Genomic DNA, 25,509 nt, shown 5'->3' with positions numbered 1-25,509 from the left:
TCAAATGGATGATTTTTAGGGCTTGAGTTTAATTTCAGTAATTGGATCGAAAACATCCGTATCGATTTGAGGCACTTCGGTTGGACCGCTTGGACCGCTCGGTGGTCGAGTTGGTCGGTTGCCAAAAAGACCACCGTTGAATAATCCTGTTCCAAATAATCCTGTTCCAAATAATAAAAATCACAATAATAATAATAATCCAAATAATAATCCAAATAACCCACCGCCACCGCCTCCACCGCCGCCACCGCCGCCACCCGTTCCCACCTCTCCTCCGTTTTGCTCTGGCTTTAATAGCATGAATCCATCTTGTCCCATTCGCATACAGTCGAAATGTAGAACCTTTAATTCGTAGATTTTATTAGGAATTTTTGCACATCATATTCAAATAAAAGAAAAATCATTTCGATTGTCAACAGTAGAAAAAATAATAAACATACTAAATATGGTTTATCTTGTATTTTGATCTCAATGTCCATACACATATGCAAATTTCGTCCCGGCGTGAAAATATTAAATAGCTTTATGCACATTTGAGCGGGAGTGTATGGCACTGGCACGCACATCGGTGGTGGATTCTTTGCGGAGAACATATTTTGATAGATAACTTCGTCATTATTCATCACATCCAACTGCACTTGAAACTCATTTGGGTCATATGTGAAATTGGTACAAACTGTGAAAAAATACACAATTTCTCTTTTTCAATAAGAATCAAGAAAAAATGGAATGAAATATTGAATACAAAAACAACTGTAAAAAATTCTCATAACGGACACTCTACACGGAATATATTAAAACGTACATTTTCGTTTGAAATTTTGGATTTCCATGCCGGCACAGCAGCCGCAATTTAGACTAAGACACGCACAAGGACCACGTCGCTGTCGAAGTGAAATCCGTTTTTCGAGCGAATCACTTACATTAAGATGGTAAAATTCAATTTGTAAGTTTTCAGCATTTACAAATGTTGAATTTGGTAAAAGAGCCGTTACATTTTGATTTGAACGAATTGGCTTCTTCTTCAGCGTGTTCTTTGTTACTAAAATATTTGATTGGTTATTAAAATAAAATTTGAAATGAATCTTTAGAAAAATTGAAAAAAAAGGAAAAAAACGTTCAATGTTTACTTAATCCTTACATGCAAAAGCACAACCAAATACCACAAATATAAATAAGAAATGTGTTGTTTTCATTTTAGAAAATCGACCCAAACTACTCAAATCAATCGAAATTCAACAAATGAATGGCTTCAAATCTCTGCATGGCATTTTATTTATAAAGAATTGCTGGCGAACCAACTTAAATTAAGTATTCTCCGCGTTTGTCCATTTCTTTAAAATAAACTTTCATTTTTTTCTGTTTTTTTTTTCTTCTTCTATTTGTTTGTCACGCATCTATTCAAATAAAAAAAAACGAAAGCGTTTTTGGCTTGAGTGCGTCATTGGCTCCCTTACAGAACGCACTCTTAAATTTCATAGATGTCAAATTGGCAACTGTCATCCACGACGAAATACAGCAAAACAACACTCTAACCTTGTATTATTCTATACGTTGTGTAGTCGTTTGATGCAAATTATTGAATTATAAAAGTGTGAGATAAGTGCATTTGATTTGATTTAATTTTGTTTGGTTCTTGTGAACGAAAAACGATGATTGAAGAAGATGATCCGTCTGTACATCGTTTAGAGGCGTCCAGCCCGGTAACTGGTGGTTTGGTGGTGAAAAAGAAAGATTCCGATTCAACATTTAAGGTACCACAACCGTCTTTACTTGGTTTGGATCGTTTGGCTGCGCAAAAACGAAAAGAACGCGAAGATCAAAATCGTTTAATTTCGTTCAAAGACAGTGAATACGATGATGATGCATCGGCCACACCAGAACACAGAACGTTCACTACACCGGATCATGCGAATGTGCATAGATTAAGCCGAAACTATCGTGAACCGAACGATGAAACTCCATCGCATGGTGGCGGTGTGTCAGATAAATTTCGTGATCGATTAGCAGAACGAAGCGAAAAGGACAAAAGAGGCGTATATGTATCAACGAAGGATGAAAAAAAAAGTCGACGCAAAGATGATTCCGATCGAAACTATGACAAAAGAGATAAAGACAGGTATAGGGATAGAGATCGTGACAGAGGCAGGGACAATGACTATTCGGAGAGGCGCAGAGAAAAGGACAGAGACTACGAACGACGACGTGATCGAAGCTCAAGAGATTCTGGATACTCGGAGCGACGAAAACCATCTGATTCGGAGAGAAGTTTACACACACCTCGATTTAGAGACGAACCGAGAACACCGTATACAGCAACGGCCTCGTCATCTTGGGACGACGATGATGAAAGATCAACATCAAAACGCTCTTCATGGGATTTTCCGACGCCAAGAGAAGGCGACCAACAACGTCGCTCGGAATGGTCGACACGCAGCAACATGAACAGCTTGAGAAAATCGATAATGGAAGATGATACACCAAGACCGACGCCGGCACACAAATTCAATGCATGGGCAAATGATAGAAAGCGTACTGGAGCCACACCACGTACAAGTAAGATTCGATTTTTTTTGTTCCTATTATCGACCAATTTTTTTCTTTCGTACATTAAATAATTGAATTCATTCAATTTTCAGGTCAACGTGACAAACAACCATGGGCTGATGCTGAAGAGCGTGACATTTGGGAAGAAGAACAACGTCGATTGGATCGTGAATGGTACAATATGGATGAAGGTTTCGATGATGATACAAATCCATTTGGAAATACAAATGCCGAATATTTCCGAAAACGTGAAGAACAATTGGAGCAAAGAACGAAAAAGCGTATTTCAGCCCAACAGCGTCAAAATAACAAAGACAATGAACTGTGGGAACGAAATCGTATGTTGACTTCGGGTGTTGTTCAATCGATCAATGTAAACGATGATTTCGACGAAGAAGCAATTGAACGTGTACATTTGTTGGTGCATCACATAGTACCGCCATTTTTGGATGGTCGAATTGTTTTCACCAAACAACCGGAACCTGTAAGATTCGAAATTTTGTCCACGTCTTATTTCTTCTTGAAAGTTATTTAACCGTTTCGATTCAATAAATTTTCAGGTTGTACCTGTCAGAGATCCAACAAGTGACATGGCATTACTTGCTCGCAAAGGTTCGCCATTGGTGCGTGTATATCGTGAGCAAAAAGAACGTCGCAAAGCACAAAAGAAACATTGGGAACTGGGCGGAACGAAAATGGGCAACATCATGGGCGTTGAAAAGCAAAAGGACGACGAAGATGATAAATACGATGCAGAGAACGACAAAACCGATTACCGTGAAGGTCAAAAATTTGCTCAACATTTGGGTGAAGGTGTTAAAAAGGGTGACTATGCCAAGCGCAAAAAAATTTTAGAACAACGTCGATTTTTGCCGGTATATGCTGTACGCCAAGAGTTGTTGAATGTAATTCGAGAGAATTCCGTCGTGATTATCATAGGAGGTTAGAAGCAAAGATTTCTAAGCAAAAACTGTGAAATAAAATAAAAATTACTTCTTTCTTTAGAAACGGGGTCGGGAAAGACGACACAATTAACTCAATATTTACATGAAGATGGTTACAGTAATTTTGGCATGATTGGATGTACTCAACCGAGAAGAGTGGCTGCGATGTCGGTGGCCAAACGTGTATCAGACGAATTAAGCACCAAATTAGGTAAATCAAAACTTCATTTCGTTGCAAGATATAAGCATTTAGTTAAAAAATAAGAACAACCACTAATCTAATGAATTGCTTTGTGTGTGCGTGATGCTTTAGGTGAGGAAGTTGGATACGCCATTCGTTTCGAAGACTGTACATCGGATAAAACTGTGATCAAATACATGACGGACGGTATATTGTTGCGCGAAAGTCTTCGCGAACCAGATCTCGACAATTATTCAGCCATCATCATGGACGAAGCGCACGAACGTTCCCTTTCTACAGACGTTTTGTTTGGTTTACTGCGTGATGTGAGTATAATTGATTATTTTATTCAACCTTCTTCTACTTTATTCAAAAATAAAAACATCGCTTTCGAGGTGGTTGCTTTTTCCACTTCATTTATTATTCGACACACGTTTTGTGCCACTTTTAAGTCAATAGTTTACAAATTAATTTACGTCAACCTGAATCTATACATTATCCATTCCACCGTAAGTGGTATAGCACTCGTTTGTTAGGTGAGCGTCACCGTTTTGAGCACAGTGGTTGGACTAAAAATAGCACATCATCTATAAAATGTCTATTATTGGGTCAATTGGGTAGTATTTGGTGCTTGTATACGAAATCAATACACAGTGTGTACATGATTTTTTTCCAAATGAATATATTTATTCAACTCAAGTTTGTTGTTGATACAACCATCTATATCGCTTAATGTTTGAATAGATTTACGATGGATGCCTTCGCATCATAAATTATATCCCGGGGCATTGTTTACTTACGCTTGCAGTTTCACTCCACCACCCACATTCGCAATAACAATGTGTTCTCACCACGTATTTTTGCACAATTCGCTGAAAACAGTGGAAGGACCCTCTCAAAGAAGAAAAATCAGAATAAAAAGCCAAAAAAAGTAAAGAACACATTTCGAACTCTGCATTTTCTAATAATAATACCAATAAAATTTATTTTTATTCAAAAAATGTCATTTATAATTTCAAAACATTACAACAGCTCGCAACAACAATTATCCCAAGCATATTTTAACGTATGTGTTTGTTGTCGTTTATGCGTTGCGCGTTTCATTTTTTTTTTTGTTTTTTTTTTCGATACCAAATTTTTTTCATACACAATAGCCATCGGCAAAGCACTTTTCACAGACATTGAATACTTTTATTATGCGAACTAACGCTTTATTGATAATAATTACAATCGTTTTGATTTTCTCTCGTCCTCTTCTGCATGGACTGCTACCACAAATGCTTCGCAACGAGCGTCATTCTTATAAGATTGAGTTTTACTATAAACAGCAATTAATAAATATCAGGTTCTTTGATAGAATTTCTGTGGTGTATTTATTCTGTGTGCTGCGATAAAAGCCACAACAAGTGTGCAATATATCTACAGTTAGTTTTTCTGTTTTGTATGTTTCTGATCTTTGATTATTGACTGCAGCTTTCTTAAGTACAATCCAAAAAAAAATTTCAATTAAATCTTGCATCTTTGCAACATTTTCTCAGCCTTACCTCCCTTTCATTGCCAATAACTCCAAACTCCATTAAATTGTGGCATAAATAAACACTTAAATGATTACATTTTCTCTCAATGTATATAAGGTGTATAGAGAGATGTATAGTATAATTTATGGTGGTTAAATAAAAAAAAAGAATTTCTTTTCTTCTCAAAAAGTTGTTGTTATCCGAGAAGAATGATGAGATGAAAGGATTTCTGTGGATTTTGGCACCCACATTGTTATATATGTATTCTTTTTTTTGCGTTCTTTCAAAAAGTTTCCTCGCAGTGTTCATTCACTTCCGAATTGGTTCAGATATTTTTATATAACAATCCCACGCAAAAATGATGTTCTCCGACAAATTCAATAGTAGTATCGATTTTTCATATTCCTTCTGTGCTAACGCTACAGTTCATTCATCATATCTTTTTTTTTTGTGCTGAAACTGTGTGTATCCAAGTGGAAATATTTTTTTTGATTTTTTTTATCGAAAATTGTTCTAACAGAATTGTCTGATAATCTCATTGGTACACGCAAGCAATTTCGTTATATGAGTATGTGAAAAAATAAATAACCAAAATCAAATCTCATGAAATCGGTTTTTGCAGTGAAAAAGTTTTTCTCTTTTTTGTTGGTTGTGATTCTTGTTCCATTGAAAATGTTGAAAGTGTAGCAGTTTTTCATCGTTTTGAGTCATTATAAACTTAACTAGTAAAAAATATAAACGTTTAACAAAAATGTGTTTTGTACAATAAAAAAATGTCCAGAAAGTTCACTCTGTATCACAAATGTCAATGTTTTTTTGTCTCAGGTTTTCTTTTTGGTTTCGATTTGCATATTTTGAAGATTCAGTTTCGGAAATGATAAATTTAACATTCGTCATGTGTTCGGTTGTGGGTTGAAAACTCCTGTGTATTTCACGAAGAAGATTTTTTTTTTTTCGTTTAATAATTTTTCCTCACACACATTTACACGTCATAAATAGCAATTCGTTGAACAGTAAACAGTATATTCACGGTAAACATGTTTGTTTTTCTTCGTCGACGCAGACTTAATGCGTTGCCGAAGCCGAATGGGATTGGCGACGATTCATCATCATTATTAGTCCGGCATTCATTCCAACACTGCCCCATTTTACACAGTCCGATATCTGAAATTCATAAAAAAACCAATTGAAATAAAATTATTTCGCCTACCACTTGTGCTACAATAGACGGAAGACGGAAAACAGAGTCAACAAAAGGATCTTATAAAAAAACAACTTGCGGTATTTGCAATTGTAATTTATATCACAAACCGCCCATGTTTACTTTCGCTCTAAATACTGTACAAAAAAAGCGTTAACATTCAAAGATGATATCATTCATGCGATGATAAAATCAATAGCAATTACAACGGCCATGCATTTTCATGAAAATTTCTGTTTGTTTTTCCCTCTATAATGGTGCGCACGTTTTTGATATCAAAATACAGTCGCCCGATAAAGGATGAAGTGTTTCAATCTGTCACGAAGCAGTCAACATTTATTGAATTATTTGATTGAACGTTAAATAGAATTGAAATTACAAAGAAACAAGAATGAAATTTGGGCCAAAATCGAAATAAAATAAAAAAACACACAATAAATCGTTGTATCGGGGCCATCATGGCATTGAATGAAATTTAATTAATGAATGGATCTTACTCATGTAACAAATCCCGACATTTTCTTGGCAACACATCAGCCATGATGCACCAATTAACACTGATCAATTAGAGACTATAGCGTGATTCCGGCGATATCGTACGATTTTTCTCTCTCATTTCTTTCAAAAATAAACCATTTTGCTTAATTACCAAGAAGCTATTAAGGGCGGAATTATGTCAGAAACTTGGGGAAAAAATGATGTGAAAAATCGTAACATTAAACTCAAAGGTCGAAATTTATTGAATTGCGATAAAGATAAAAATATTTTTATGGCATATTGAACTCGACCGCTTAGTTTGTACAATTATTTAATTTTTCTGTATGAATTATAATCAAATACTGGTTTTGAATCTCTGCTATTTCATGCTTATACGGCAGATAGTAAATTCAATTGGCGCTTCAGCTTATAACGCTCATTAATCATGCGCCCAGAAATGCAATCGTGTGAACATAAAATGCTATGACTGGGTAAACAGACAGCCATAAAAACGTAAAAATGACGACCCGAAACAGCTTAAAATTCAAAGACGACGTCAATGTGTTGTGTACATATTGGAGGTTGCAATTCACGCAAAACATTTAAATGTGCACCGAATAAGATAATCGAAGCTAACAATGACTTGTTGTAGATAAATTCTTTAATAATAGATTTCACACATGAGTGATAGTGGTTTGGACGTGAGACATTTTATTACAAAAAACAAAGTTTCTTTAACAATTTGTCAGGATAGTTCCGAACCTACATCAATTTCTTAGGAGTTCCACTTTACAAACAAGTCAAAAATCAAATTGTTACCAAATTTCAATTGGTTCAGTTTTCTTATCAACGTTACGATGAACTTTAAATCAGCGGTTACGCAAAATCTATTGAAGTGGTAAATAGCAAAAATTACCGATGACTGTTTCGTACATTTCTTAGATTTGTGGTCGGCCTTCACTTCTATGTAAAGATCATTTTAAGAACAATGCTTCTTATCTTGTTTTATGATAAAAAAAAAAACAAGTAAACATTTAAATGCACGATAACACCGTCGAGAATAGCTTTATTTCTATTCTGTTGAATATTACAGATTTATCAATAAACATACTTTCCGTAGGAAACAGTGCACGTGCTGTATGTGTCCAGCGTATAAATATACAGCCATGTCAAGTGACAAAGAGAAAAAAATTATGTTTATCTACAGCGTGATATTGTTTAACTTGGGATTGCTTTCATTTTAAGTAGCATTCGAGTAATCTGGTCGGTGATGTTAGTGGATGTGACACATTGGTTTGTCAGCACTGAAAATCAAGCTGTTGTTATCAAACATTTAAATGTTATCGTTATCAAACGTAGCTTCACATGTGACCTGGAAGTGATAACTAAGAAGTGACGAAATAGAAAATCAAGACGCGCTCAATACTTGGCCGAAAAGCTTGCCGAAAAGTAAATATAAAAATGGAGATGGTTTAATTAAAATTGAAAAGTGAAAGAAAACTGTATTCTATTTAAGTTGTTGATTGTGTGCAATCATTTTGTAATATACTTATCGCAATTACTCTTAATCTATAAAGTCGACGCCAAAAAAGGCATAAAATTTAAATTTTATTTTCTTTGCATCGTATCGCACTTAATGGCCCTTCAAATACTATTATATGATGGTGATAAAAGAAAACTAGGTTGACAGACACCCTTTTCGTGCTCATAAAATCACGAAATAAGCATTCCAACAAATCTGCTCTTTTGTGTCTGCCACCATTGATTGGCAATTGTACGATTTTATTTCATATGTTGCTGCCATTACGTTTTGGTGTCGAACAGATGAAAATGGATAATTGAATGAGAGAAAGTGTCAGAAAAATAATGAGTTGAACGCGGTTACTTGGTCAGTGTGCTGTTATTTGTTATGAGCTTAATATTGTGTATGTGTTTTGTGGTTGTTGCTGGTTTTAATTGGCTTCTCTCGTTAGCACAGTCATTTCATGACAATTGATCGATTAGATGCATGCAATCCCAATACGAATACTTACTACAAAACAAAACAAACGCATTAAATTATTATCACACTTGGTGCAGAGAAATCACTAAAAGAAAGAAAAAAAAGCATTGGCAAAAATTGAGAAAAAAAACAAACAAAGTCTTTGAAATTTACGAAAAAAACACACATTAATTTTATTGTTGCAAATAAAAATCCAGTGGTAAATTGCATTAATCATAAATTAAAAATTAAAGTCAGTTGCTGCTTTTTACTTAATTTCTACACCTTTTTTCATGTCGATTAAATCAATGGTTACATATTGTATTGTGTTTCTTTTTTGCGCTAGAGATTTCGTTGAAATCGAATAAAACAAAACTTGTGAGAAACCAAACAAAAGAAATAAAATGCTTAATAACTAAGTGCAAAACAAAAAATAGACATATTATGCTGGGGTGTGTTTTGTGACTATTAAAATATAGTCGAGAGAACAATTTTGCTTTGTCGTATAAAGTTTCAAAAAGATAAACACTTCTTGGGTACATTCGAAGCCCACAAAATTGATTAGCACATCTTTTTCTTATATATTCAACTCGTACATCGAGTTCATTAGTCTCTCTGATTTTTTTTCTTCTCAAGTATAAAACTTCATTCTCTTTTTGTTTCAATTTTCTCTTTTTTTCTCTACTTCTTGACTAATACGCATTCACAACCGACTTGATTTTATATGCAATGGAAATAAAAAAAAATTTACATTTGATATGATATAACATCAATTGAGATTAAATATTACACAAATCTTTCAGAAAAAAAAATCCTTTGCACAGAAAAAATACTACAATACAAAGAGAAATCGAGTAATTGAGCGAAAAACTTTGTGGGCGGTATGCGAGAGTGAAATCACGTTTAAAAGCAAATCGAAAAGAGAGGAATTGTGACATGAGAGTGTAATTGAACTTTTTTCCCTTCTCTTTCTCCTCTCGTTTAAAAATTTGTGCTTAAAGACGATTAATTCATCAACTGTGAAGCTCTGCTTATTTTTTTCTCTTCACATCAGTTTTCAAAAAAACATACACAATTACCCGCATTTTACTAGAAATGTGTGTATTTACTTAAAGAAAAAACACAATGGTAAAATGCAACAAGTTTAAAATGAAAATAATAAAAAAATGTTTATGAAAAAGAAATGGATTCAAGTCGAAGAATGCGACGGACGTCAAAACGTAACCGAATCACATGCAAATTTTTATAACACTATTTTTTTTACTGTTCACAATAACACACTTTCTTCCCATATATGTTATGCAAAACGACGACGTGTACGCACACTTTTCGACCCAAACCCCATACATCTGTTTCAATATTTTATTTGTCTGGTTTTGATAAATAACAAAAAAATTTCAATCGTATGATGCATCTAATATTACATTTGAATTATGAAACTAAGAAATAAATGAAAATTTTCCGACTTTTTTAACAAACAATAGATTCATGCGGTCTTACAAATTAAAATTACATTACAGCTAAATTATATTGCGATGTTTATGTATTTTGAGCGAGTGAATAGAACAGGAGCAAAAGTGCCCGAAACGTATTAGTAGCTAAAGAAATAGTTTTGCGTTTCAACTACCTGCCGTCGTCGAATGTCCTGTTGACGGTCACCGTATCGGCACCAGGTTGCAAAGTGCTGCGAATTATGCCAAAGCGGCTGTTTGGCTTTCATACCGAATGATAACTAAAGACAAACGACAAGACGGAGAAGAAAAGATAAAAGAAAACATAAATAAAAGTGTTTATAAAGATGACGGAAAACCATACACGGTCGGATTTGTCAAGCGACTATGCGCTGTATATGTTTGGTAGAAGAGAGAATGGCGGAAATGAATGATGCATACCTGGTTTTTGATATCTTTCTCCGAATGTGGTGTTTTTTCCTTATCGCCAAAATTATTGATGCGAATGATACAGCCTTGTTTCCAAACATCAGCCAATGTTAATTTCGTCACCTTGAGCCGCCGATCCGATGCAGTTTTCAACGTATAAATATCAATATTTTCTGGTTTCGGTTTCTTATCTGTGAGCGAGGAAGAAAAGCAAACATATAAATATTTCAAAAAAAAAAACGAAAAGTTCAATGCGATGAATTCCAAATGTCATTTCAATTTTGGGAAAATTTAAAGATTTTTTTTTGTATATACGAAATACCAAACGAAACTGAATGAAAAACAACCAACTTTCTACGCCATTCTGAACGGAGTTTAAAAAATTATTCCATTTGTTATAAAAATAGACCCAATTTATCATTGTACAAATCACTTTTAATAGATGATTCAATTTATCACAACTTTTACAGTTAAACGGCAACGGCTGCTTCAAGTAGATAGTTGTGTTTTGAGCACAAAACACTGATATTGTGTGGCATTTACTCGGCAAATAATGCAATTTACAAATTGGATACAATCATTATCGAAAACCAGTATCTGCCAGAAATATTTCTGCATTTATTCATTCCCAGGTACTTGCGATATCGTATGGAATGCAAGTTGTTATTTCATCCATTTTGCGCTTCACTAAATAAATAAAAATCGTTGTGTTTCTTCTTTTTCAATTCACATGCTCATCGTAATTTATCAACGAACCGAACAAAAAACACAAAATGGTTTTTATCGCCAAATAAATGCGAACAACGTAGTTGGAAATGTGACATCATTGCACGATACAATAATTCTCATTACACATCGATTTGTGTCTCTCTTTGTGTGTTAGTGTACATCTGTGCATTAAGACAGTCAATTTCTCGCACGAACAACTGATGACTTTTATTTGATTTATACTGAGAATATATGTGTTTTTTTTTGCTGTAGCATGAATATGTGAAAATGATTTAATTTTGATATGATTTGCCAACTTCGTGTTGACTTGTTTATGCATATGATTCAATTACATTATTCCACCTGCTTACAAATGCACATCGATTGCAAATGTATTTTTTTTCTCCGATTTTCCCATGCTCGGTGCAATCGAAACCTAGTTGAATTGAACGTTCCAAATAAGTTTAGCGCGCTGCAATTGCAGCAGCAGCAAGCCAAAATCACATTTAATGCTTCAATACATTGTACAAATTACAGTTGGGTTTTTTTGCGTGCATTTCCAATCGTTGCTTCAATCAACGGCTTGTCATTTTTGTATTGAGGTTGGTCTGGTTTCGCTAAACCAGAGAGCTTTCGACACAAAAGCGTTGTGACATTGACGGAATCGAGATAAACATTTATCTCGGCAATGCAATCTTTAAAATAATTAGATTCGCTTTTCGTTCCGTTATCATCCGATGACATTGTGCAGCGTGTTTATTACTTTTCTTCCTCTGTTGAGCGCATCTCTTTTTCAAATGCAACCGGTTGCGGGTTTGGAAAACTTCCCAGAACATGTATGTATACAATGAAATTGACCGTTTGATTTTTTATGAAGAAAAAAAAAAGAAGAAAAAAACTTTCACGTTATTGTTTTGTGTCACATTCATTTCATGTTTTTCCAACTTCGAATATGATTGGTGGTTTGTACAGTAACTGCCGTTTCCGTTGCCAATTGCCACCGACAACAGACCTGCACAATGAGAATGTCCACGTACAAACATACATCGACACAGGCACAGCCGAATGACCGGTAATAACCGAATAAGTACAAACTTGATTCGTAGCAATGCGGAATGTGAATGTAACAGTCATTTTCAATTGCATTTGATCAATTGGCCATTTGTTGAACAGGCATTTGCTATGAAGTAAATACAGCGTTGAGCTGAGTTAGAGAGAAGCCACACAGTTCATCGAACCTTAGTGCTTAATAAAGTTTTTTTTTTATATAAGTGTTTTGTAAATAAATGCCGGTAACGTGCACCGTCAATTGAAACTTGTTGTTAGCAATTAGCAAATGAAACAGCACACAGCCGGAATGAAAAGCACGAGACATAAAAGCAATACATCGATCTAACGAGAAAAAAAAAGGTACAAACACACATCGCTTATAAACTGCCAATTGGCCAATGGACTGGTTTCGACTTGATTTTCTATTTATATATACGGTGAGAAAATGTATTGAAATGCCTATGCACCCACCAAGTAGCGCAATTTACGTAGAACATGTGACATTCCTTGCTTAAATAAATGCTTTTTAATCGAGACGAGAAACAAAAATTGGCAACAAGCTTCGGTGAAAAAAGGTCACAAACCGCTTTTAATTTAATTTACAGCTTAAATAAATTTGAAATTATTAAATTGCATGGAGAAAAGGTCAATGAAAGATACGTGCTTAACATTTTAAATATGAATGAATGAAATACGATAATTTTCATAAAAGTTCTAAGTAGCAATATTGCCGTTTACAGCAGCACATTATATAGATCCTTAGTCAGTCATGATTAAATAAATTGGAACAAGTTGTTGTCGTAAATTGGAATAAAAATTATTACGCTTAATAAAAGCGAAAGGACGAGCTTATTAGCGAAACCTTTCGCAGCGAAAGGTACTACATGGTGCTATAACACCGTCAGGCGCCAGCTTCTATTTTCAATATTATATATAGATTTGTATCTATTGCGTTGTACGCTCGCTGCATTTCGATAGAACGGAATTTATTTTTAAATCGGCGAGAGCAAGACCTCATTTTCGAGCATGTTCATGTTTCAGTCATAACAACGCCGATGCACGTATTTTATAATTACGTACATGCCGTTTTATTGAAACCACTTTGCACATTCCGTTTGAAAACAGTAAAGCTTAAATCAATGGTTCACGGTGGTTATGAGAAGCTAAGCATGTGCTTGCGAAGCAAGAAACAATAGAAAATTTCGAAAGAAGAAGAAAAATAATAAATAAATTTGAATATTTATAAGACGACCTGTCATAGCGCAATCGCCAGCCACCAATCCACGACAAATAATGAAGCAAGGATTGATAATCGACATCAAGGCGATTCAGGCTACACATATATATATACAGAATACAGAATACATTTTATATAACTATCGGAACTCGGATCTAACACCAATGTACATTGCTATACGTCAGTGTCGCGTGATAAAATGTAATCTGAATAGCGACTTGGCGATCATATCGTTTGCTTTCGGTCTGCGTTTGCACTTACGCTAACGACTCCCTATGTCCGACGAATGTATGTGATGCCTATGTGGCAAAACACGCACACACATACATATATTTATCTATTTTTAGCCATCCATTTAAATAGTATAGCACACTCGATTGTGTTGTTTACAAATTCATATTGGTCATATACTCGTTTTAATAGCGGCGTCTTTGTTTTTGTTTATATTTATTTTCTTCTTCATTAATCTTGCTGAACGCAGTGCATTTTAAAGTCCTCTAATAATTTCGTTTCATGTTGTTTACATTCGAAATCGAATTGAATTTTGTTTCTCTTTCGTTTAATTTCATCGAATAATTGATTCGGTGCGTTGGATTATTTATATAATAGTCGCATGGAGCCATGTATAAATTGTAGTTAATTGCAAGTTATTGGCATCGATGCATTTTTAGAATGCAAAAAAAAAACCACTAAGCTAAAAATAGAAATGCGTTTTATTAACGAATCACGATTCGAATAGAGCGACTAAATAAATCAAAAATCATGACTTCACGATTGGAATCTACGTATAAAACTCATTTTATTCGACGACGACGACGACGACGGTGAATAAAAATGCGCCAAGTTTTTTGTTTGCTCATGTTGTATGTGCAGTTAAAAGGCTCTCAACGCATTAATATCGTAGATCTTTTTTCGTTATCCACATTGCACGATTGAGTTGAATAGAGAGGCTGCCTTTTTGGTGATATTGATTTTTTTCTTCGTTGTCGTATGGTCGTCCATTGTATTTTCGTAACGCGCAATAATACCGGGTTATTTTGAATAACACTGAGTCGCACCACGACGTATTTGGTGCGAATCCAATTCAGACACGCGATGTGTGTGTGTGTGCGCACACCATCTCTATACAATGGGAAATGCAAAATGCGGAAAAAGAAAGGTGACTTTCATCTCGGAAGGAGTAGAAGTGTGGATATTGTGACGTCGTTCGATTTGTAATTTGGCATTCAAAAAGTTCAAGGATAAAAGAAATTCGAAAACATAATCACAGAGCAGACCCAGACCAATTTCGAACGGGATTAAAATACATCCAGTTCTTTTTTGTTTAATGAAAAGAGAGCATGTTAAGTGGATAATCGTCATACATAGACGTTGTGTCTATCATTTTTCTTCTCTGCTGGTTCACATCACTTTTGCCATACATGGAAAACCGTCGTTGTCCTACACACACACACATGAATGAGATGGAAAAAAGTTTTGTGGAAAAAAATAAAAAAGAGGTTGAATGTAGTTTGGAGGCTCGTCGCTTGTAATATCAATTGATATGATATTATCAAGTAAGAGAAAAAGGAAATGCCACCGTAAAGAGTCTCTTGACTTAATCTATTAATAAACCGTAGTATATAGTGAAATTGCTAAACAATTTTTGCCGCAGGCAAATGGGTCAAGATGTTATTTGAAGGAGATGGAGATTAGATACCATATTGTGTAAATCATCTTATATGAAACGCGATAAACACCAAATCGATGCAATGTGATGACCTTACTTGTGATAGAATATTGTAGAAAGGACATTTTCTCCGCGCGCCAATACAGTTGGAATTCATTAATCATTTGTATTTAATCGTTTAAACCTACACAGAAATCTTGTTTTCTCCATCGAATGAAGGTGAATCTAATGATTTACTAAATGAAAATTATTCAATTGACGGAGAAAATGTTTTAAATCGATTGATTTAATGGTCGAGCTGACCTCATTTCTAATCATTGTACGCCGCAATCATTTAATTTCCACAAAACAACCAATTCCATTTTAAAAACAAACACACACACATGCATTCACTTTCAACACACGAACGGATAAAAATTGATATTTGTTGTGGAAGCTTCTAGGTTTGTCATGTGTTAAATTTCACATATAGTACATACATCGATTCGATATATGTTTTTTCTTGCTTTCGTGTCGCATGAAGCGAACACTCAAAAAACAAATGTGTATGTGAAAAATGTTCCGAAGAAAAAACAAATAGATAGTATATTTCTTACCTTTGGATGTTTTGCAATTAACAACTCCAAACCATCCACCATTTTCTTTGCCTTCGCGCGTCTCCACAATGAAACCGCATTCGATGACAGCACAAAATATACGCGATTCATCTGGTCCAAACCATTTCGATTCGCGCAATTTTTGCACCGCAATGGAACTGCCAAACGATTTGCAATTGTTGTTGTTATTGTTATTGGTAAGATGATGATTTGATGTCCACCATTTGATTTGTCCAATAACAGTGTTGGCACGCGAACGTGGTTTTTGTTCCATTTTTCTTTTCCTCTTTTCCAAAACTATTTATATAATTACGTTAATTGATTGTGTGCAAAAAAAGCGTCTTTTTGCTTATAAAATTTTCAAAATAATACAATTGAATTCAGTCAGCAGTTTTCTGTTTCACATGCACAGCGCACCAAGTATATTGTTTTATTAACCCAGTTTCTTTTTTGTTGGTTATGCCTTCTTGTCGCACGATTTCTATGAATTGAGTGCAGTGGCAAGTATTTGCTTCGGCTCAGCTAAAAATAAAACGTTCAAACGTAGCAGCGACCATAAACAAGAAGCCAATATTTCGTTTTTCTTCACTTTTCTATCCCTTTTTATTTAATGAAAACCAAAACAAAATGTTGTCGAATTTTGAATTTTCTTGTCTCTCTTTTAATGAGTTGTGTCTCGTTAAAATTCTTTTTAAGCACAGCTAAACATCAACAATTTAAAACAAAAAAATGACTTTTGATTGGATTTAATTGAATTGTGTTGTCGTGATACGTATCGTTTAATTATATTCAATCAAGTTGCTCGTAATAATCGATGGCGCCCAAATGCGAATATTTCATAATAGCACCGTGATTAGTATGTCTCTCGTTCTCTCGGGCGATTTTAATTCGATAATCGAAAAAAGCATCAACACGAATGCGAAGAAGACCAACAAAGTTGTATCTTGGAATGCAATTTATCTCTCATAGAGCTGTGAATTACGCGGGCTCTCTCTCACTCTTTTTCCCGCTTTCTGGTTACGCTCAGTTCAATTCAGTTCAGTTGAGTTTGCCTTCAACTATTTCACGTACTACATTGAAAAGTTTATGCGATTTATACACACAGGCACACACGATATCAAACAAACAAAAAAGAAAAAATTCGCACTGTATTTCACGCGTCCGTTGATTCTATGCATCAATTCCAGTCGATTTTTGCCAGATTCAAAGGCGAAGCGACCGTGCTCTCAACCACGTCTTCGTTTAAAATTGCAATGTCTATGCTATTTTTAAATTGAAATAAAATGTCTTTTTCGCGCTTTCGTTGCTCTTTTGTTTTTACAACAATAATGTTAATAAATAAATCTTCAGAATTACGGTTCAGTTCAATTCGACAGAAAAAAAACTTTTCACACTTTCAATTGGTGGCGCAGTCAATGTTAAGTCCAAAATCAAAACACTCGAATTTTAACACAATTAAGAGATTCCACACACAGAGACACACTGCTTCGTTTCTTTTCTTTAATTAAAATCGACAATTTTGGCAGTTGCTTTTGTGCACAAAGGAATTGGCATTGTTCACTTTCTGAATACCCGTTTTCTTTTAATTTTATTCATTCAACGTACGATAAATTAAATGTATATACAACGAAATACATATATTTATTCAACCGTTTATTCGTGCGAGTGCCTTTTTTGCTTTACTCTTTTTTAATATATGTATATTTGCTCAAGCTGTTCCATGCACATAGTGTGTTTCTTAGCTGTGGTGTGGCTTTTAACATTTAGAACATTCGAGAAATGTTAGTTTTCTTTGTTTTAATTGAAAATCCAGTTGCAATTTTGCGATTAAAGACGTTGATTTTTTGCTTCTTTGATTATGGATTGTTGATAAAAAATGTGATTGATTTAAAAGTTGCCAAAACTCTCTAGAAAATTCATAAGGTCTTTACCCAACGTTTACCCAACGAATAAAACAGGTTACGAGTTAAGAAAAAAATTGTTGTTTCGCAAATATATTCGATTTAAAATTGAATTGTTGATCGATGTGATTGTAGACTTTCTTTCAAAATTTCAAACGTGGTGGTGATTGCTAAAAAATTGTTATCAATTGTTTCCCAATAACAAAACTTTCTTTTGACTCTTTTTTTTCTGTATGGTATAATAAAATTTATTCAAACTGAAAATCAGCGTTACGAAGTTATCTCTGACAAGACTCACTAGCGAATGCGATTCAATGACGAAGCGGTGGCAGTTTTGTTTCGGTTTCCACTTCGGCATCCAACGAATAACGTTTAGAAACTCATTGCGGTGGCTACGGAACGCAATGAATATATATAAAAACGGTTGCGTTTCTTCTCAGGCGCACACCTATACACATTCTGTACTGTACACAATTATGTGATGATGTGCGTACTCTGCCTATAAACAGACATTTCATGTTTTATTTACTGGCAGAAAGTGTGAGAAGAAGAAGAAAAAAAATGCGGTGTTTCCAACGACATAGATGCCTAAGCGTACTATGTACGAAACAAAAAATATACACCGAAGGGCACATAATTCGCGCGACTCATATACGCGCTGACTGTAAATTTATGAACAATAAAGCATCTTCGGTGCGAACACCGTACCGTGGCTCGAGTGCTGTCGCATTCTCTTCTATATGCATTTCATACAATTGACAAAATAATACAATTCACTGCTGACTAAAATTATTTACGTGCCAATTTTCGCATCGTATTTTGCTGTCTTCAGCATTCAAGCGTTTAATTTTTGTAAATCTTTTATTTTTCGTGTTATTGTTGGTTGCATCGTCGCACCAAGACAACAACAACAAAAAAAGGCACACAAAATTTATTCGCCAAAATACGGAAATACATCGCGATCGAATCTAACGATCGGAATTTAAGATTCGTTTAGAAATTAGGAAGTTATAAGTCAAAATTTGAAATGACGCATTATGGATTGAAACTGATTTATGTGCGGTGTCGTGCTCTGTGACCAATATGTTTGAATGTGAGTCGTTGCAAGCGTCAGACACTCAATACTCAAATTAATGTATTATTAAATTTGAATTTTCGTTCTGTTTCTTTTGACCTTGAGCTTCGATATAAATGTGACATAAACGCACACCAAAACAGTGAAAAATTTGTCAGAATATTTTGAAACCGGCATCAATATACCTTCATAAATTAAACATGAGAGACATGCGAATTTTACACATTCTACATTTCAGTTTGCGCCCATGGTGCGTTACACCATGAAAAACCGCATCAACCAACGGATAAGTGTTCATGTTAAACCCAAACATGTTGAATATTTAAGCTTTCACAATTTCAAATGCCACAGTATTTATTAGCTAGATAATGAGATGGTGGTTATTAGCAACTGTCAGCTAGAGAGATGAATTTTATTGAAAATTCCAAATGAAATTCGCTGCCAAAATAAATGCATCAAAATCAGTTTCATTTCGTCATATACAAAATGCTTTGTTTCTGTTTTATCTTCGTACCAAGTAAATCATTGCCATATTTTATTTGCATACACAAGTTTTACAAATAATTTTTTTCTCTCATCTCTTATTGAATTGTTTATAAATGTGTGTGTGTATTGAACACAGGAAAACCGGAATTGTTTTGTTTTGATTGTGAAATTCGCGTACTTTTGCAAAAATGCAAAAGTTAAAAATAGATTTAGTTGACGAATTTATTGCATATTTATCATATGGTGACACATATATGCAGACAAGTGGCTAATTCGTCGTATCATTGTCGATAAGATAAAATAATACACATTTGTTCTACCGATTACAGTTCATTTGTGAATGTAATGATTAGCTTGCCAAAATCTGCTTTCCCCCAGTCAGAACTATGAAGCACTGAAAGCAAAAGAACGAGACAGAGAGGTAGAGATTTGGTCTGAGCGCAATATTTTTTTTAAATATCATCATAATATTCGCGATGTTTGCCAAGTACCCTTGATCACTTGTTGTGCGAATCGTGTCTTTTGTACTTTGGCATTTGCATGCGTCACACATTAAAATGCTTGTAACTTTTGTTTGTTTATAATTATATGAAATACCCGCGGCTATGGTCAAAGTGCCGCCAATTTTGTTTACAATTAAAAACACTGTCCACCAGCGTAGTTAATGACTGTCGGTCGACAAAAAAGTGACCACAAAACTCATAAAAAAATGTCAAAATAAGCAGCAGGTATTTTGTTGTCTAGATTTATTCTTACAGAATCTAAATTGGTATTTCCTTTGTAAATGAATCAAAATTACTTAACATCATTTTTATCTAATCTTGAGTCTTGATATGTGCTCATGTATTTTCATTGCTCAATAGAACACCTTTATTTATCATTATCATTATCAACTTCCCGAGAATGAAGTCTGCTGTGAATTTGGTTATTTCTTGCTTTTTATTGATATTAATAACATTTTGGATTGAGAATCTTCTGGAATTTTTTTTAACAATGATTTATTACGGTCTGATTCGTTTATTGCAATTTATTTGCGTCATCTGGATTTTTTTTGTTGTCACAGCTATCCTTGGCTACATAATCGATAGCGAAAATGTTGCGAACAATGCACAAGCAGAAAAAAATGTATTGAACTCGATTTGTCAATTTTTCACATGAGTTGCATCGATTGGAATTTTTTCAGCGAATAATTGAATTAATTGGCATTCTGTGAGAGGATTACGTGCAAGCTTATAATGAGATTGAAGACCTTTTTTCCAAAGAGTAGTTATAATAGCGTGGCGAAGCTGTGCAAATACGTAAATTGAATGGTTGAAGCTGATTGAATATTACTAACACGCGAGGAATTGCAAATAGATCCAGATCAAAATTGATGGTTTTATATGTCTTCGATCTTATTTGATAACCTTTTTTGCTATAGCGAAGCTATTTATTATCCGCACAAAAATCAACTGAATCCATGACGCCTCGACACGAGCGTGCTTATTAAATCTATTTTCTCCTATTTTTTCCATTGAAAAATGTCTTTATTAACAATAGGAATCGGTTATTGATTTTCACGTGTGATTGATCGCACAAAAGATTTGTCGAAAATAATAACACAACGCACACATGACGACAGAGTCTGAAATTAACCCCAAGCGAATGTACGGTAATTGACTGGAACTTTCAATGGCGTCATAAATTCATCGAGTGTGAATTGTCTAATATTACAAAAATGAACGATTCAAAATCAAATTATAGTTCATTGAGGTTCAAATGAAACTAAAAGTGAAAACAGCAAAAACAAAATTATCTATTAGAGAGCACCGGTCTATCTGGAAAACCGTTATTTAGTCATTGACCAGCGCAATGAGCGCCTGAATTCCAGAAATCGATAAATGAAATGTTGTGCGTGTCATTGCTTAAAAACAACAAATAACTGAAAACAATTGATAACCCATTTGGAATGAGCGCAAATACAAAATACGCCGCATTCGAATGACCGTAAAACACAACAGAATAATAAATAAATAAGTATTTCATATGGCCACTAACGATAGTAACTCACGTTGAACGCTATTATTCACTTGTTCCATAAATATACATTGTATTGACTGCTTTGGACGGCGATATCGCTCACGAATTTGATAAAATGTTGCGATTTCTCATGTGAATTCTATTCCGCTTCAAAAAAATGCATATTTTTGTTTATTATTTATGCGGCTTTGCATGCGACATCCAAATTTAACGCATTGGGATTTCGGGAGTGCGTTCACGTACATTTGCGTCCATGTCATGTGGCACCAATGGCAAATGTAAAATAGAGCAAGAGAAACAAGAGACACAAGACCTGAATCACGTATACCAAGCGTTCGTTGACTAACGTTTGGTGGCGCTAAACGATTGCATGCTCTATTTACTCTCTCAAATTTGAATTTTAAGAAAAATCAAGCCTCCTGTAGTATATTCCATCGTCTATGATTAGCATAGACCAGTACATAACTGGGAATATGTTGAGGTAGGATTTAGGTTTTTCTAATTTGCTCTTTTTTCTACCGTTGTTTATACAAACTATTACGAATTGCGTTGCATTATGCATAACAACAAATTCTATTTTTGTTTACACACAGTCGCCGGGCAAACAGACACCACAGCGTATTGGAGGATCATAAAATGATACGCAATAACGTTGAAAAGGAAATTAACGCGAAAATGTAAACAGAAATATTATTTTTGATCAAACCAACCCGGCGCGCATTCTATTATTATTAATATTACAACCACTTTACATTGCGAATATGTGCTGACCGCATGGTTTTCCATTTATCTTTTATTTAGACACAGGAATGAAATTTGATTGTCATTAAAAGTTTGGTGTAAACACAGTTCGTGTGGGAAATCAAACAAAATGACCCTTTCCTGTGACTTTCTCATCATTCTCGAAAGGAATATGCGAACACTTCCATAAGTTGTGTAAGATTATTATCGTTGGAATAAATCAATTGAGCACAAACATTAATAAATCAAATTGCACGGTTAAAACGAAACAGAGAGCAGAAAAACAAAACAACAACGTTGTTAATGATATAAGCACAGTTGTAGTACAAGTGAATTGCACGTCCATTCATGTATAAATTTGAATTGAAAATTACAAATTACGGTGAAACATCATCAAAGTATGGCGACGTGCGATTGCTTCCGTCACATTGAGTCCATACAAATCACATCTAATCTTTGTTAAACTTATCGAAAATGCTCCACTTTTAAGTGAACAAAATAAACTTACTACTCGCTACGAAAATATTTGAATAAACCGAACAAATGTCGTTCAATTCGAGTACAATTGGTTGGAATTTTGCACATATTTTTCGTTTGATAAAATTTACCTTGAGTTGATTGTTATCGTTCGGCATTCATAGAAATAAAAGTGGGTCTTGATGTTTATATATTTAGTGGAAAAGTTATCGGTGTGATGCTAATTTTAAAATTCTAAACATCAACAATTAAACGACATTTTGATAACAATTTTTATATTTATTGCTTTATTTTTAATCGATTTTGCAAGTAAAAGGGCACGTGCCCAAACCACGTGACTTGTGATAAAAATGTCGTTCTGTTGAGCAAAATATATCAAGATATTTAATTTTCGATTATATAATTAAATTAATAGCCTATTTCTTACATTATTCTATTTGCAGATTGTCGCCAGACGTCGAGACTTAAAATTGATTGTTACATCAGCCACCATGGATGCTTCGAAATTCTCTTCGTTCTTTGGGAATGTACCAACATTCACAATACCCGGTCGAACATATCCAGTTGATGTACTGTTCTCGAAGAATCCAGTCGAAGATTATGTGGATTCAGCTGTAAAACAAGCATTGCAAATTCACCTGCAACCAACAGTGGGTGATTTATTAATTTTCATGCCCGGACAAGAAGACATTGAAGTCACGTGTGAAGTGCTTGCAGAACGATTAGCTGAAATCGATGACGCACCCGCTTTATCCATTTTGCCAATTTACTCACAGTTACCATCTGATTTGCAAGCGAAAATTTTCCAAAAATCGGAGGACGGCGTGAGAAAATGCATCGTAGCTACAAATATTGCTGAGACATCGCTAACCGTTGATGGTATTATTTATGTCGTTGATTCGGGCTATTGTAAATTAAAAGTCTACAATCCTCGAATTGGTATGGATGCACTGCAAATCTATCCAATTTCACAAGCAAATGCTAATCAACGATCGGGTCGTGCCGGACGTACGGGACCTGGACAAGCGTTTCGTTTGTACACTGAACGACAGTATAAAGATGAATTGCTCGCATTAACTGTGCCCGAAATTCAGCGAACAAACTTAGCAAACACGGTGTTATTATTGAAATCACTTGGTGTTGTTGATTTACTGCAATTCCATTTTATGGATCCACCACCACAAGATAATATTCTAAATTCACTGTATCAATTGTGGATATTGGGCGCTTTGGATCATACGGGCGGCCTGACATCATTGGGTCGGCAAATGGCTGAGTTTCCATTAGATCCACCGCAGTGTCAAATGCTTATTGTTTCATGTAAAATGGGTTGCAGCGCTGAAGTTCTTATCATTGGTATGTAAATAAAAATTACGATTACTTTTGTGTATTTGCAATAACAATTCATATGCAAATATTTTACTGTTCAATGACAATTGTGCTTTGCTGTTTTGTTTTCGTTCTCGTTCTGTTAAACACTACCTGAATAATGCAATGATACATTCATATCATAGACACAAACCATCTCCACTGAAAATGCGGAACGCCATATGAAAATTAATTGCGCGTTTTTAATTCTTTTTGTTATTGTTGTTTTTTTTTTGTTCTTCTTTAGTTTCAATGCTTTCGGTACCATCGATATTTTACCGTCCGAAGGGCCGCGAAGAAGAGGCAGATGGTGTTCGTGAGAAATTTCAAGTGCCCGAATCTGATCATCTTACATATTTAAATGTTTACATGCAATGGAAGCAGAACAAGTGAGTAATCAAAATTTCTTTGTTGTGTAAACAGCATTTTTATTCTATGAAGTCACGTCTTGTGTACGCGTGACATTCACTTAATGTCAGACAAATAATAATAATATTTTTATGAGCGTATTAACTAAAATCTGACATATTTTCAATTGCTGATGTTGTCTGTTGTTGTTTCAATTTTTTTTACAGCTACTCATCGACGTGGGCGAACGAGCACTTCATTCATATCAAAGCGATGCGAAAGGTGCGTGAAGTACGACAACAATTGAAGGACATTCTGGTTCAACAAAAATTGCCAGTCACCTCTTGTGGCACCGATTGGGATATCATACGAAAGTGTATTTGTTCGGCTTATTTCTATCAAGCGGCTCGTCTAAAAGGTATTGGCGAATATGTGAACTTGCGTACCGGAATGCCTTGCCATTTGCATCCAACATCGGCTCTATATGGACTTGGTACAACACCCGATTACGTTGTTTACCACGAATTAATTATGACAGCTAAAGAATATATGCAGTGTGCAACGTCGGTTGATGGTTATTGGTTGGCTGAATTGGGTCCAATGTTCTTTTCCGTCAAAGAGTCTGGCCGAAGTGGCAAAGAAAAGAAAAAACAAGCGGCCGAACACCTACAAGAAATGGAAGATCAAATGTTACAAGCACAAAAACAGATGGAAGAAGATAAAATTCAAGCCGAACAACGTCAACAAGCACTTCAAACGAAACAAGAGATCTTAACGCCGGGTGCCACACCCAGACACCGTGGTTCGACACCAGCTCGCATCGGTCTGTAAATCGAGACAAAAAGAAAGTTGATAAACCGCACACCGATAAAATCACTTGTTTTATGGACATATTTAATGAAGTTATAGCTTTCATTTTATTTGCCATTTGCATAGTTTTTCGTGTACATGCATGTTTAGAGAGAGAATTTAACAAATAAAGTTTTTTTTGTATCTTTCCGTTTCAACTATATGCTAAAAATAACAAAATACATATATTATTTCGATGGAGTAAAATAGTAAACATTGATAATAATCATATTAAACATTGAGCAAAAAAAAAAAAA

At 34.7% G+C, this 25,509-nt stretch overlaps 3 protein-coding genes across 3 annotated transcripts; 1 reads left to right on the top strand and 2 right to left on the bottom strand.

Moving 5' to 3' along the window:
- Positions 1-15: 15 nt before the first annotated feature.
- Positions 16-1,235, bottom strand: LOC116342212. The gene is made up of 5 exons (XM_031769732.1): positions 1,142-1,235; positions 806-1,042; positions 441-676; positions 225-342; positions 16-161 (listed from the first exon to the last, which is right to left on the bottom strand). Exons 1-5 carry the CDS (start codon positions 1,194-1,196, stop codon positions 16-18), a joined length of 792 nt encoding a protein of 263 aa, XP_031625592.1. The 5' UTR covers positions 1,197-1,235.
- A 286-nt stretch (positions 1,236-1,521) lies between these two features.
- LOC116342100 (pre-mRNA-splicing factor ATP-dependent RNA helicase PRP16) lies at positions 1,522-25,509 on the top strand. Its single transcript, XM_031769597.1, has 8 exons — positions 1,522-2,556; positions 2,640-3,031; positions 3,108-3,489; positions 3,553-3,702; positions 3,805-3,998; positions 23,131-24,043; positions 24,303-24,444; positions 24,631-25,509. Exons 1-8 carry the CDS (start codon positions 1,653-1,655, stop codon positions 25,232-25,234), a joined length of 3,681 nt encoding a protein of 1,226 aa, XP_031625457.1. The 5' UTR covers positions 1,522-1,652; the 3' UTR covers positions 25,235-25,509.
- LOC116342102 lies at positions 4,630-18,230 on the bottom strand. Its single transcript, XM_031769600.1, has 4 exons — positions 15,989-18,230; positions 10,741-10,919; positions 10,476-10,580; positions 4,630-6,353 (listed from the first exon to the last, which is right to left on the bottom strand). The coding sequence occupies exons 1-4, from the start codon at positions 16,260-16,262 to the stop codon at positions 6,255-6,257; spliced, it is 657 nt and encodes a 218-aa protein (XP_031625460.1). The 5' UTR covers positions 16,263-18,230; the 3' UTR covers positions 4,630-6,254.

Source organism: Contarinia nasturtii, unplaced genomic scaffold, assembly GCF_009176525.2.
Source record: "Contarinia nasturtii isolate CC-2019 unplaced genomic scaffold, AAFC_CNas_1.1 Cnas_scaffold_810, whole genome shotgun sequence".
NCBI lineage: Eukaryota > Metazoa > Arthropoda > Insecta > Diptera > Cecidomyiidae > Contarinia > Contarinia nasturtii.
This window is presented reverse-complemented; position numbering and strand designations above follow the sequence as displayed.

What these genes read in the sequence shown, in the direction of transcription:
- LOC116342212 (XM_031769732.1), bottom strand. Translation starts at nt 1,196, where the DNA reads ATGAAAACAACACATTTCTTATTTATATTTGTGGTATTTGGTTGTGCT. An exon ending in ATTTGGTTGTGCTTTTGCAT is followed by an intron (nt 1,043 to 1,141) that starts GTAAGGATTAAG and finishes CAAATATTTTAG; the next exon opens with TAACAAAGAACACGCTGAAG. An exon ending in CGGCGGTGGAGGCGGTGGCG is followed by an intron (nt 162 to 224) that starts GTGGGTTATTTG and finishes TATTTGGAACAG; the next exon opens with GATTATTTGGAACAGGATTA.
- LOC116342100 (XM_031769597.1), top strand. Translation starts at nt 1,653, where the DNA reads ATGATTGAAGAAGATGATCCGTCTGTACATCGTTTAGAGGCGTCCAGC. An exon ending in CGAATTAAGCACCAAATTAG is followed by an intron (nt 3,703 to 3,804) that starts GTAAATCAAAAC and finishes GTGATGCTTTAG; the next exon opens with GTGAGGAAGTTGGATACGCC. An exon ending in ATGCAATGGAAGCAGAACAA is followed by an intron (nt 24,445 to 24,630) that starts GTGAGTAATCAA and finishes TTTTTTTTACAG; the next exon opens with CTACTCATCGACGTGGGCGA.
- LOC116342102 (XM_031769600.1), bottom strand. Translation starts at nt 16,262, where the DNA reads ATGGAACAAAAACCACGTTCGCGTGCCAACACTGTTATTGGACAAATC. An exon ending in TAATTGCAAAACATCCAAAG is followed by an intron (nt 10,920 to 15,988) that starts GTAAGAAATATA and finishes CCTCGCTCACAG; the next exon opens with ATAAGAAACCGAAACCAGAA. An exon ending in AGGACATTCGACGACGGCAG is followed by an intron (nt 6,354 to 10,475) that starts GTAGTTGAAACG and finishes TATGAATTTCAG; the next exon opens with ATATCGGACTGTGTAAAATG.